General features: G+C 40.8%; 1 protein-coding gene across 1 annotated transcript in view; it reads left to right on the forward strand.

Annotated features, from left to right (window-relative positions):
* Positions 1 to 6371, forward strand: part of Agbl3 (AGBL carboxypeptidase 3) — a 39522-nt gene extending 33151 nt beyond the window's left edge. Inside the window, exons 16-17 of the mRNA XM_048337710.1 lie at positions 2094 to 2287; positions 6136 to 6371. Coding sequence (XP_048193667.1) covers positions 2094 to 2287; positions 6136 to 6371 — 430 coding nt within the window. The remainder of the gene's footprint in view (positions 1 to 2093; positions 2288 to 6135) is intronic.
* Positions 6372 to 14937: the final 8566 nt, after the last annotated feature.

A 14937-nucleotide genomic window follows, 5' to 3' on the forward strand; every position in this document is an offset into this window, starting at 1 on the left:
AAGTGGCACAGCACTAGCCTTGAGCAAAAGAGCTCAGGGATAGAGCCCAGACCGAGTTCAAGCCCTATAACCAACAAAAAATAAGGATAAAATAAGAGATGTGTACGCATGTATGTGAATAAGACAATATTAGGCTGACTGAGGATAAGCTTGACTAAACTAGCCATTAAGTACATGACTAAAACAATTATCAACAAGATAACAAATTAAGTGCTGTTAATCTTAAAACTGTGGATATTTTATGGTGTTCTCTCTTTCTCTCTCTCTCTCTCTTTTAGCAAGAACAGCCAGAAAAGCCCCTGATTGTCTTCTAAAAACATATTTGAGGTAAGAGAGCTACACATGGTTTATTCTACCAGACTACTTATCCTATTTTCTTCTGTCCTGTAATGTTTTTAAAATTAAAGCACCAGATAAAATGACTTCTTTTTCACAACCATTTACTAGTTGAATATCTCTTTATATACTACCTACATTATCTGTGCCCAGGTTACTTTTATATGTAAATATACCCATACATGCATCTTGATGGATTCTGACATTTCAATACCCTCAAACCAAATCCAGTGCTGCTTTAAGAGCTACAGTTAGATAGTTATTTATATGAATTAAGTATTGCATAGTGAGTCTCTATTTTTTTCTAGTGGTACTAAGGTTTGAACTCAGAGCCTTGTGATTGCTAAATAGGCACGCTACCACTGAGTAAAACTCCAGATCTTTTTCATGATGATTATTTATGAGATGGAGTCTCTATTTCTGCCTGGAGTCTCTGTTCTTGCCTGGAATGTGATCCGCCTATCTTATGCTTCTTGTCATAGCAGGGATGTCTGGTACAGTTTGTTCCATTGAGAAAATCTCCTGGACTTTTCTCCCCTGGCTACCTGAAACCATATCCTCTCAGCCTCTCACATAGCTTGGGTGGCAAGCGTGCTCTACCAGCATCTAGCTTGCTTATTCCTTTTTTAAAAAAGAAGTCTGCAACATTAGTCAAAGAAGGATAAAACTAGCACCTAAACACTGGAAAATAAATCGAAAGAGCAATCAGAGAGACCACATAGACATTGGTAGTTCTGTTTAAGCTAGTTACTCTGACGTCTCTGTCATGCTGGACAAGGTTGCTTGTCCTCAGGAACATTGGTATAAATAGCAATCTGAGCAGTGTATAAATAGATTCCTATAGCATTTGAGAATCACACTGGCTTCTCTCCTAAGACTTGGGTTTCTGTTAAATGAAAAGGGTCCTGCTGAAAGATGCGGACTCTTTTAGCCCCCTAAGTCTAAAAAATTAGAGAAAAGAGCAATATATGAGGCAGCTCTAAGTATAACCATGATTTGGATCTAGAATTACCATTTTAAGATGAGATTTATTTTTAGAATAAACTATTTAGGATGTCATATGGGAAGAAATCAAATGTTATATCAAGATAAGCGAAAGTAATAGAAAAAGTACCAGAGTTAAGCTGGACCTGAAATCCTAGCTACTCAGGAGGCTAGTATTGGACGGACTGAAGCATGAGGCTGGTCCAAGGAATATTAGAAGACCTCTTCTCCTCAATCAATAAAATAGCTGCACCTGTCATCCTAACTATGCAAGAAATGTAAATAGGAAGATTGCAATCCAGGCCAGCTTGGGCCAAAAAAAAGAGCAAGATTCTAGTGAAAATGATGAAAACTAAAAGGGCTAGAGGTATGGTTCAAGTGGTAAAGGTAGGCTGGGGTGTATGACTTAAGTGGCTAAAGTCCTGCTCAGCAAAAATAAGGCCCTGAGTTCAAATTCTGGTATCCTTAAGAAAAAGAAGAAGGAAGACAAACTACGGGAGTTACAAGGGGAAACTTTTAAGATTTGCTGCTGCCTCTAACATTCATGTGACCTAACCAAGCAGTGTAGCCAGTCTGATTCCCCTTCAGGATAGCAGTAGAATAGCAGTGGCCACCCTACCTTATAGCAGAGGGACTAGGGAGAAGCTGCACAGAGGTAGAAGAATACGCCGCACACGCTGAGATGTAACATACGCCTAGAACGTGGAATTGTATGCCTTTTGTATGAGCACATCACTGCTGACACTGACCGCAGAGCCCTCAATTTCTTTCAGCTCTAAAAACATGATACAGAGTCTTAGCAAAGACCAACAAAGACATTTGTTGAAAACCTGTAGGACGCCCATCCAGGAAGCACTTGAGTTCCATACAACAAACCTTTATGAAAATTGTCTCCGCGTGACCTCCCTGAAGTGTCCTGGGAGCCAGAAGCCTTCCAGCTGGATAGAGAAGACATGCAAACCAACAGGTTTTTTTAAAAATATATATATAGTTTAATATTTTTAACAAATAAAAATGGCCTATACAGTAATATCATTAATAAATCGTATAAAACCTGAATCATAGGAACTGTTGTGTAAACAGCTGTGTCTGAGGCTTCTGACTGGTCGATCAAGATGATCAACTGATGAAATTTACAACATAGAGATTCTTGGGGATTCTGAGCATAGAAATTGGACAGGTAGGGAAAATACTGCAGGCAGCAATATAACTGAAGTGTGTTTTAGAATCAGAGGAGAAAACCTTGAGAGGTCATAGCTACAAAAGTTTGCTACGAAGTTTTTTGCTATAGATTTAATTTGTTTGTTCACTTGCCTGCTTCATAAAGTATTGTTGTTGTTCCACATCAATCTTCATAATATTATTCGATGAAAACACTGGGTTTTCAGCCACTCTCAGTCTTTTCTGTGCATAGGTTCCCTTTTCTTCTTGATTATTTTATAGATAAATGTCTTGTTGAATCATGGTAGTAATACTATAAAAATTCTACAATTTTCTTTTTTCATTAAAGCAAAGCACTTTTAGGCTATATATATATGGGGCTGGGGATATGGCCTAGTGGCAAGAGTGCCTGCCTCATATACATGAGGCCCTGGGTTCGATTCCCCAGCACCACATATACAGAAAATGGCCAGAAGTGGCACTGTGGCTCAAGTGGCAGAGTGCTAGCCTTGAGCAAAAAGAAGCCAGGGACAGTGCTCAGGCCCTGAGTCCAAGCCCCAGGACTGGCCAAAAAAAAAAAAAGGAGATATATATATATATATATATATATGTATATATATATGTACATATATACATATATACATATATATTTCCCCTTTCTTATAATAATTGCATTTAAGGCTGGGTATTATTCACTAAAATGTCATATCTTTATTGCTAGCCAGTTTCTTCCACAAAGAAATTTGTCCTTTCTCATTATTAAATGTCTACACCCCTGTGGTATCTAACACAAGCTTTACCTACTTTATGCCTAAAGATCCTCTTGAATCTGCTCTCACCACCAGAATGTCACTGCTTTACCTGAGACCTTTGTTGCCTCCCTTGAATCTTCACATTTGCTTTCTAACTTGTCTAGCTGCCTTGCTGTCCCTCGTTTTGGCCTGCCTGCCAGTGTGATTTCAATCCCTCTGCCTATCTGTGTGATTTTAAAACCTCAGATCTGGTTATACCATTCCCTTGAAAGAAAATGTTCAGTGCCCACTGGGTGCTGGTGGCTAAGGCCTGTAATCCAATCCTAGCTACTGAGGAGGCTGAGATCTGAGGATCATTGGTCAAAGCCAGCCCGGGAAGGAAAGGCTGTGAGACTCTTAAACTATCAGAAAACCAGAAGTAGAGCTGTGCCTCAAAGTGGTAGGGCTCTCACCTTAAGCAAAAGAAGCCCAAGGACAGTGCCCAAGCCCTGAGTTCAAGCCCCATGACCAACCACGTTCCTTTTTTCAGTGCCCCACCAATATTCAGTGGCAAAACAAAAATTTGTATTAAGCATCTAGCAGTCACAAATCACACCTGTTTCAGAGAATCTCTTGAAAGTATTATCATCTCAAGCAAAGCCTCTAGTTTGGGGCCACTTCTTCATGCTTACTGATGGACGAGCCACTCAAATGCATAGCTGTCATCTCCCAATTGTGCTCTTCCATCCCATAAACTAATCCTTTCCACTTGCTCAGCCATAAAGATACAACTTAGTTCTGGAAGTGTCAGGAAACTTTCTTCATCCATTACCCTCTGTTCCTGTCAACAAGTTTGCTGAGAAGTTCTTTCTTCATAGAAATCAATTCTAATGGATACTTTTATGCTCTTTTCTCTAGTCTTGACCTTTAGCATATTGAAAACAAGGGTTATGCTTTTCATATTTACTTATCAAGCCAAACCTAGTGGTTGAGTAGCCTGGGAACAGCTTCTCAAGACACTGTAGATAAACTCATCGCATTAGCAGGAATGCCAAACATTGTAGTCATACATTCTCCCATTCGTTGTTTTTCAGGTTTAATTGAATTCAGTAAGTGCTGTAATCTTCTGTTTATTTTTATTTTAGAAACAGACAATTCCTTTTTAAAAATAAACTGCTGTGGAAGTCTTCCAACATAAACAAAAGTAGAGTATAGCATAATGAGTTCCCTGATACCCATCATGCACCCTTATCAGTTTCCTGCTACTCTGATTTCTGTTCTCCTCACCACATTTTCCCTAGAGTATTTTTAGCTTTTTTTAATTATCTGTAAGGAATTGTCCAAAGCAGTTTTAACTCAACACATAAGTTTATGAGTACAATGCATCTTGAGCAGTGTCACTCCTACGTTCTCCCATCTCCCCCAACTCCACCCATCCCTGGTTTAATTTTCACCTATGTACATTGACTATTGTGACTGTAGCTGTCCACCTTTCTACTCTCCTGGAGTATTTTAAAGCAAACTCCACAAATCACATTGTTGTTGTTGTTTCTCCCCCAGGAGGCTGTGATCTGAGAATCATGACTCAAAGTCTGTAAGACTCATCTCCAGTTAACCAACAAAAAGCCAGAACTGAAGATGTGGCTCTAATACAAGAATGGGAGGCCCTGAGTTCAAGCCCCAGTACCAACACACACACACACACACACACACACACACACACACACACACACACACACGCCCTTTTAGCTTGTTCTTCCTGCAGTGTCTCCCTAACTCCTCTATTCCCTCAGAGCCAAAGCTTTAGAGCCTCCATTGATTCTGCTCTTACTTTCTCACCTCACATTTATTTCTTTAGAAGGCCCCAACCACTTCTCACCCATCTAACTATTTCCCCCACATTGGTCCAGACTACCAACTGTTCTCCTACATTGACTCCAGAGGCCTTTGCAGAGGGAGCTCTGGGAGGCTTTGCTTGTTCTCTGCTCCCATCTTAAGTCCATGCTCAACTAGGCGAGCAGCAAGTCCCAGGCTGTGACACACACCCCCTCTCAAGAACCTTTGCATTTGGTAATCAGTCGAAATGGCAAGCCTTCCCGTGAATGAGGAGCCCCCACAGGGGTTGAATTCAAGTGACCTTCCAAATACATAGCTTGCTCCTTCATTCTGCTTCAGCCGCTGCTGCTGGCTTGGTGTTCTCAACCCACTGCCATGATGCTGCCTCAGTTCAGGGACTTCTCACTTACTGTTGATTGTCTAGAAGGTTCTTTCCTCTGACAATTGCTTGATATACTCCAGAACGCAAATGCACAATCAGCTTCACAGGGAGGCCTTCTCTTACTAGCTCTCTCTCTCTCTCTCTCTCTCTCTCTCTCTCTCTCTCTCTGTGTGTGTGTGTGTGTGTGTGTGTGTGTGTGTGTGTGTGTCCTGGGGCTTGAACTCAGGGCCTGGGCTCTGTCCCTGAGCCCCTTTGTGTTCAAAGCTAGTGCTCTACCACTTCAGCCACGGCACCACTTCCAGCTTTTTCTGAGTCATTTATTGGAGATAAAAGCCTCATGGCCTTTCCTGCCTGGGCTGGCTTCAAACCATGATTCTCAGATCTGTGCCTCGTGAGCAGCTAGAATTACAGGCGTGAGCCACCAGCGCCTAGCTCCTTTACTGCCATTTTAAAAATGGAAATCAATATCCTCCAAGAATCCTCTATTCCTCTCCCCCACAGCGTTAATATAAACTTTGCTATCCAAATGCTAAAGATTTAGTTATTTGTTTTTCTGCACACTGTTACTAAAGTATAAAGTTTGATGGGAAAGGACTTTTAGATTGAAATCCATGGTAGATAATTTGTCTAAATATATAATGGTTGAGTAAAGCTAGTTCAAATAGCTGTCTCTATTTTGTGTGTGTGTGTGTGGTTGTTCTGCAGATGCGCATCACAACTCAAAAAGCAAAGTAAAAGAATGCGCAGCTTTCCAAAGCAAAAAGACTGGCATGAACTGGACAGATGATGAAAAAAGAATCTACAGGGATAAAAGAATAGCTCAAACTCAAGAACTATTGGAGTATTTGCTCCCTATCATGGAAAGCCCTAAACACATGGGGAAATCTCAGATCAGAAATCTACTCAACCCCAAAACCAACTTCAAGATCCAGCATCAGTAAGTCAGTACAATTTTCTCATTCTTGCATTCATTCATTCATTCATTTGTGCTGCTAGGAATCAAATTCAGACTGTAGGTAAGGACTCTACCACTGAGCCAGCCATACCCAAGCCTGTCTCAACAAGGCTGTTTGTAGATACATACAAGATTATTTTAAAATTTGTATGCCAAGACACTAAAGTAGCAGTAACAATTCTGAGAAAGAATAAGTGGTAGGAACCAGCCTATCTGATTTTATGACCTTTCATACCAATACAGTAACGCACTGTCTTCTTGAAGGGTGTGTAGACCTAAGAGTAGACATGAATGGAACCAAGAAATAAGCCCATACAAATATGTTCAGCTGATTTTAACAAACATGCAAAAGCAACTCAATGGCACAAATACAGCTTTCCAGCAAAAGCCTATGGAACAACTGGACATTCACAGGTCCAAACAAACTGGAAACTTAAGATTAAATCAAAATGAATCATACAATTACATCCACAACCTCTGAAAAAAACTTTGAGAAAAAAAAATCTTTAAAAATAGATTTCTTGGGCTGGGGATATAGCCTAGTGGCAAGAGTGCCTGCCTCGGATACACGAGGCCCTAGGTTCGATTCCCCAGCACCACATATACAGAAAACGGCCAGAAGCGGCGCTGTGACTCAAGTGGCAGAGTGCTAGCCTTGAGCGGGAAGAAGCCAGGGACAGTGCTCAGGCCCTGAGTCCAAGGCCCAGGACTGGCCAAAAAAAAATAGATTTCTTGTCCTTAATACTAAAACTACAATTCATAAAAGGAAAACTTAATAGGATGGATTTCATAAAAAAAATAATGCTTTGTATGAGGCTCTGTTTAAGGGTATAAAACCACAAGCTATAAGATGGGCAAAAACACTAGCAAACCATGCAAACAAAAACTAGTACCTGGATTAAAAAACTCCCCAAATCAAGCATTTCATTTGGAAAACAGGCAGAAGAATGAATAGACATTTCACTAAAATGAATAAACATATGGTACCTACCCACATGGAAACATGTTTAGACACACCATGAGCTGCCAAAATAAAATTAACATTACCAAATGCCATTGAGGAGGCAGAAAAAATGGATATCTCATATTTTGCTGGTGGGAACACAAAATAGCATAACCATCCTGGAAGTTTCAAAAACTAAATATGTAATGGTCAGGAATGGAGGAACAGGCCTGTAATTCTAGCACCTTGGGGGCTGAGGCAAGAATATCTTAAGTTCAGGGCTACCCTGGCCATACAGTGAGCTTCAGAACATGTAAATTAAGGGTACATTCAAATCTGCCTCTATTATTTCTTCAGAATAACGTACAAAATCCCTCACACTTTGATTCTTTTATGGTGGTGGTACTGGGGTTTGAACTCAGGATCTAATGCTTGCTAGGGAGACGCGCTGCTACTTGAATAATGCCCTATTCCTTTTTTGCTTTTGTAACTTTTCAAACAAGGTCTCCTCACAGTTTTGCCCAGGCAGGCCTCAGACAATGATTCTTCTACCTACACCTACTCTGCTGCTGAGATCACACTGCGTACCACCCTGCTTTGTTGAGGTGGAGGTTTATTTATTTGTTTGTTTTTGTTTGTTGCCTGAGTTGGCTTGGAACCATGACCCTCCAAATCTGTACTGCCACCCAAGTAGCTTGGGGTTATGTATATAAACCATCATGCTTATCCAAAATCTCTCCCTCTCTTGAGTTCATCCCTTAGACCTACTGACCATTTTACTGACTAAAAACTAAAGTCTGACAGCATGCTTAATGAATGTATCCCTAATAGAATAAACAGGTGAAATTATAGAGATGTATAGGTGAGTAGCTTCGTGTTTGTTAAATCAGGAAGGCTAGGGTCAGGCCTAGTATCCAAAGAAACATAACTTCCGGGCATTTAGAGAGCAGTGCTGGAAAAAAAAATCAAGATGAAGACTTAAATTGGTCTCATAAAGATGGTGAAAAGTTTTTCAAAGGTGACAAACTCACTAAAGAAAAAAAAATGTGACTTGCTCTCTATTCCTCATATTAGTACCTAGTCGTAGCTACCTGGTAAGGTATATGTTGGGCAAAAACTCACATATTTATTCCTTTCCTAGAATAAACCCTGCTTCTTGCCTGAATCTAAAAAGCTCTGGAAAATCTTGGACAGAACTCAGAAAGTCTCCTTTTGTGACACCAAGAGCTATTACAACCAATGCGGCCGAATGGTTCCAGTCTGTGTCCCAGAGGTCCGTGGACAGCTTGTCACCTCTCAAAGACCCCAAAAAGAGGAAGAAGCACCCCCAATCCTGGGCCACACAAACCAAAGTGAACCCTGTCACCAACAAATCAGAGAGGGCACCTGCAACTTCGGAAACAGAGGCAGAGATGATCGCCAGGGATAGCCGTGGAGCTGAGGAGTCAAAGGAGCAGAGCTCTCCACAGGTGACTCCTCACCTGCCCACCCAGAAGGAGAAGCCGCAGCAGAGCATCGGGGAGCTCAACCTCCGCCTGAAGTTTGAGTGACAGCCGGCCCGGGCTGACCTAGCAAAGAAACCGCACCAGCCACCTCCCTTGCCTAGCCCTCCCTCCTCACGTGTAGATGCAGATACTAAACTTCACATTAGACAGCCCATCTCCTTTACATGTCATTCTTCATGTCATAGTTAATTCGCTTATATTTCATTTTTGTCAACATAGAAAAAAAAACATTTTTTAAAAAATTTCTTCCAAGGGCTGGGGATATATCCTTGCCTAGTGGCAAGAGTGCCTGCCTCGGATACACGAGGCCCTAGGTTCGATTCCCCAGCACCACATATACAGAAAATGGCCAGAAGCGGCGCTGTGGCTCAAGTGGCAGAGTGCTAGCCTTGAGCGGGAAGAAGCCAGGGACAGTGCTCAGGCCCTGAGTCCAAGGCCCAGGACTGGCAAAAAAAAAAAAAAAAAAAAAAAAATTTCTTCCAAAATTACTTATGCAAGTCACCCAGAAGACACTAGGAGCTCAAGAGAACAATGATGTCTACTCTCGGGGATTTTTATGTCGCTGAGAGACTCTCTTCTGACTCAGTCAGCAAGCAGCATTTCCAGAGTTTCTATAACGTAGTAGGTGTGGTGGGGGGTGAGGCAAGGGGGGTATAAAAAGACATTTCTCCACGTAGAAGACCATCATATATGTTTTATTTATTCATTCACATGAAACATATCCAATGGAACTATTTACAGTGTAAAGTGGCATATAGTCAAGTACTGTTTTATGTACTTCTAACCAATACAGAATATATACATGGTATATTATACATAAATATGTATTTATATAATACGTAAACTAATTTGTGTACCTCCAGCTAATAAAGAATATTATATTATTACATATATAATATCATATCATATAGGTTTTATATAAAAATACATTACAATATATTTTATATAATATATAGTATATATTTATATGTTTATATGCAATATAGTACTATGTATTACACATTATGACATATTTTTATATTAAAATATTTAATATATACTTATATATTAATATAAATATGTCATATGTAATATGACAATATAAAATATATTTAATATATAAAGCATATTTAATATTTAAATAATAATATATTAAATAATATATAATATAAACAATAAATTTTATTATAAATATAATATATTATTAATGTATTACATAATGTTAATGATATATTTAATATATAAATGACATTAAATAATAATATTAATAACAGGATAGTATGTTCTATTACATGTAATATATATTATATGTACTATAGTATAATATATACAGTAGCACTTATGTTGTATGTATATTATATATAATATACTTGTAGACTACATAGTATATTATATTATTTCTATTCTACTATATTAAATAATTATAAATAACATAATATATAGATAATATATTTAATAATTTATAAATAATATATAATATAATGTTGTAATAATACTAAATATTGTAATAAATCTTATTTATATATTATATAATACTAGATTATATGCATTGTATGTATTATATACACAATAATACATATTCTTTATTAGTTGGAGGCACACAAATTAGTACTTGATTATGTACTACACAGAGAGAGAGAGAGAGAGAGAGAGAGAGAGACGCCAACTGCAGAGACCAAAGTGGCACACATGACACTGAAAAGTGAAGATTATGGCTTAAAAAGTCATTTTGTTCATCAAAGTTAAGCTTTGCTAGCTGGATGAACAAATACATGGTTATACCTATCTAACCCTTAGACAATGCTTTTGGGTGGGTAAGATGGTGAGACCCCCCACCCAGGTAATCTTCTTTTGCCGCACCTGATGCACGCTTCGCCAGTCACTTATTCATGTGGATACTTTGGAGCAAGGAAAGCACCTTTGTATTTCATGAGGCAGCGAGCCCTGGGAGGGATTCCCGAGCGATGGGCTAAGGAAGAAGTACACCAGGCAGGTACGTCGGAAACGGATGTGGTGAATGAGGAAACAGAGCCATCCTGCCCTGGGTCTCCAATGGCATGGAGCTCAGGTGGGAGGAAGGTGGGAGGAGGGTACGAAAGGTGAGTCACAGGATAGGAGAGCCTGGAAGTCCACAGGGTGGGTGACCCACTGTTGGTATCTCCAGTCGCTGAAGACGTTCAGGAGAACCCACGCAAGGTTAAGGGCAAATATAAGACTGTATTTTCAAAGAATCCTACCCAGAGATTTCCACAGGAAGCATGTTTTGTGGGAAATGGCTATCTTCTCAATTTAAAAAAAAAATGCTCTGGGAGGAAATATCCTGCTCTCCAGAGGAGTCCATAACTTTGGACCCCAAATGTCTTGCCTTCTGTGGCACCGTTATGGAGTAAGAACTCTCAAAACTCTTTCCTTATTCTCACAGATCAAGGAAAAAGGCTAAAGCCTGTGGAAATCCTGATCATTAATTCGGTGAAGTATCATTTGAACTTCCCGTTGTCTGAAAGTTTGAGATTGTAAACTCTGAAGCTGAATATCTTTGTGAATGATCATCAAAGCAGAAAGCAGTTTCTGGAAGGACTAAGGTGTGAAGTAGTTATTTCTTAAACAGTGACCTTGGTCCTTGCCCATAATGATCTTTCTTGTATTATTTGGACAAATACCTGACATGATGCTTTGCCTAGAGTAGAAGGTCACTTCTCCATCTCCACACTTTATCTTATGATATTTAACTTTTAGTTCTCTAGCATACCATTCTCTTTCATATAGGCCCAAGGTAACAGGGCCAAATAAAGATGAGCTGAAACTTCCAAACTCTGAACCAAAATAAATCATTCCTCCATATGAGCTGACTTTTCTCTGGCACTTTATCAGAGCAATGGGAACGTAAATATTACTATGCAGAAATACATTGCTGCCTATGTCCCAGCATTGAACCTTTATTTTGGGGAAAGAAAATCACAGTAACGTATCATTAGCACCCAGAAATCAAATAACTAGGGATAATCAACCTAACAAAAGCTGCATGAGGGAAACTATAAAATTCTATTGAAAGAAATCAATGGAGCTGGGAATATGGCCTAGTGGTAAAGTGCTCGCCTCATATACATGAAGCCCTGGGTTCAATACCTCAGCATCACATATATAGAAAAAGCCAGAAGTGGCACTGTGGCTCAAGTGGTAGAGTGCTAGCCTGGAACAAAAAGAAGCCAGGGACAGTGCTCAGGCCCTGAGTCCAAGCCCAGGACTGGCAAAAAAAACAGAGAGAGATCTACATAAATACAGTCAACGGATCCTTTAGAAAGGATTAAAGGCAACGAGATGTGGGTGTTCCATGCCTGTAATCCTAGCTATTCGAGAAGCTGAAATCTAAGGATTGTAGCTCAAAGCCTGGGTGGGAAAGTCCCTGAGACATTCAACTATATTCCATTCAACTACAAAAAGCCAGAAGTGGCGCTGTGGCTCAAGTGGAAGAGCACTAACCTTGAGCACAAATGCTCAGGACAGTGCCAGGCCCCGAGTTCATGCTCTAGGATGAGTAACAAAATAAATCAATAAGATCAAAGACAACACAATGGAGCAAAGGCAGTCCTTTCAACAATGGGTCATGCAACAGCTAACTAGACATCTGTATGCAAAATAAAAATGGATCCAGAACACAGACTGTGCATGTTTTCACAAAAATTAACTCAATGTATGTCACAGAGGTCAATGTGAAACACAGCTGTAAAGGTCCTAAAAGATGAATAGAAGAAAACCAATTTTTTTCTATTGATCTAAAACAAAACAAAAAGTATTCTTAAAATATAAAAATATAAGAAAAAACAAATTCTAGAGTTTCCTTGTCTATTCCACAATGAAATAAAAAAGACTGGTAAAAATTATTGTTAGACAATTCCTTAAACTCCGAACAAAGTGCCCTTATATGCATCAAAGTCATGTTCATTCACAAAACCTTTAGGAATCCTGGTAAGAACAGAGCGGCTGGTGGAACCTGATGCTGTGATTTGCTCCCCTCCCTTAAATTCAGCTCACGTGCCAAGTTGCAAGACCACCACCAAAAAGACCACCGAGACTCAGACATTTCCGAAATGCAAAAGCAAGGCAAGGCTTTATTTAACGAGCTGCAACTCGGGCCTCATCCTACCCACCGAAACAGCGGAGGTTAGGAGGGAGCCCCGAGCTGTGATTACACAGGGCTTATAAAGGCAAAGAACAAGGTTACAACAATCAAGTGTGCAAGCAAGATTAGGACACAGGTACAAATCTGATTGGCTCAGGGTTTAATTCTAAAATGGGGTTCACGTGTCTGGCACTTCAACCCCTGAGGGGTGAGGGCCAGAGCGGAGGATGGTACTTCCCGCAGCCCGCCCCCCCCCCCCCCCCCCCCGCCAAGCCAAGGGCATTATGCCCTTGGGAAAGGCAGGACAACGCTTTCCACCCTCCCAGCTAAACTCCACACAAGTAACCGAGAAGTCAATGACTCCTTTCTTCCACCCAACCAAAGGTTCAGCAGAGTAGAATACTGGAGCCAGGGTCACCTTTGCCCCAGCTCCATTAGAAGGTGGAGAACTGTCTAGCTGACAAGACCAGAGGCTATTGCTTCCGTTAGCTTAGTACACAACTTGCAGACTTGTCGCTCTTAAAGAGGCAAGCACAGAGCCTGTGGGAAGTGGGCGGGGGGGAGGGGGGGGGGCAGTGGCCCACAACTGCAATCCTAGCTACTCAGGAGGCTGAGATCTGAGGATCATGGTTCAAAGCCAACCCAGGCAGGAATATCGCTTAACTACAGAAGGAGGAGGCAAAGGAGAAGGAGGTGAAGGAAGAAGAGGAGGAGAAGGAGGTGGAGGAGGAGGAGGAGAAGAAAGAGGAGGAGGAGGAGAGGAAGGAAGGAAGGAAAGGGAAGGAAGGAAGGAAGGAAGGAAGGAAGGAAGGAAGGAAGGAAGGAAGGAAGGAAGGAAGGAAGGAAGGAAGGAAGGAATACAGTTATGGCTCCAATGGTAGGATGCTAGCCTTAAGCACAAAAGCTCAAGGACAGTGCCCAAGCTCTAAATTCAAGCCCTAGTACTGGACACAACAAAAGGAAGCAAGCAGTGTCAAGCTCAGCTCCAGAGCAGTGACTGAGAAAGCGGGGGGGGGGGGGGGGGGGGGGGGAGGCCTACCACAAGAACAAAGAGCTTAATAAATGCAACCAACTCAACATTAGGCAACCAACCAGCTCACTTGACAAGAAAGCTCACCAGACAAGCAAGAAAGTAAGCAATCCCTTGGAGTGGGGAGGAGGGGGTGACAAGAAAGAAGACAGTGGGAAATATTTCAGATTTTCAATTGAAAATGTAACTTGAGTCGACATTTAATTTTCTGCAACACTCCCCCCCAACCAGTTATTTCCTTTTAAATTGTTTAAGGCAAAAAGCCAAAAGATTGCTTTGGAACCTCTCAACAATAACAGGAACCCTTAAAGGGAATGAAGCAAGATCCTCAGAATCATAAAGGAAAATCCCATTGAACCAATTGCTCTATACTCAGCCCCCAACAGTAAATTAGAATCAAGCTATTTTCCATTTTGTAAGTCCCCCCCCAAAAAAAAAACACCTTTAGTGCAACTATTTCTGAGAAAATCACTGCAGATTATTCTACTAAAATCAACAAGACAAGAATGAGAAAAGTCTTTGATACAGGAGACAGAGATCTAACTTGGCACAAAGGCAAAGGACTTTGCTGGGGGCGCGGGGGGTGGGAGGAAGGGGGGCACAAAGCCAGACTCCAGTTATTATAGGGTGCCCAGGGAGAAAGAAAGAGAAACAGTGGAGAAGTACTACTGGGTTACTGCGCCTTGACTGAATCAAGCTTACCCTCCTCCTCCCAGGGAGATTGGTACAGTGAGTGTCTACTATCTCCAATGCTTTGGGTTTAATTCGCAAAACAATGCAAATTAACAAACAAAAAAAATGGCAGGTGCTGGTGGCTCACACCTGTAATCCTAGCTACTTAGGAGGCTGAGATCCCAGTTCAAAGCCAGCCCCCAGATGGAAAGTCCCTTAGACGTTTATCTCCAATAAGCCATTAAAAAAAAAAAAAAAAAAAAGCCAGAAGTGGAGCTGTGGCTCACGTGATAAGAGAGCCTT

The sequence above is a fragment of the Perognathus longimembris genome, chromosome 2, assembly GCF_023159225.1.
Source record: "Perognathus longimembris pacificus isolate PPM17 chromosome 2, ASM2315922v1, whole genome shotgun sequence".
Lineage (NCBI taxonomy): Eukaryota > Metazoa > Chordata > Mammalia > Rodentia > Heteromyidae > Perognathus > Perognathus longimembris.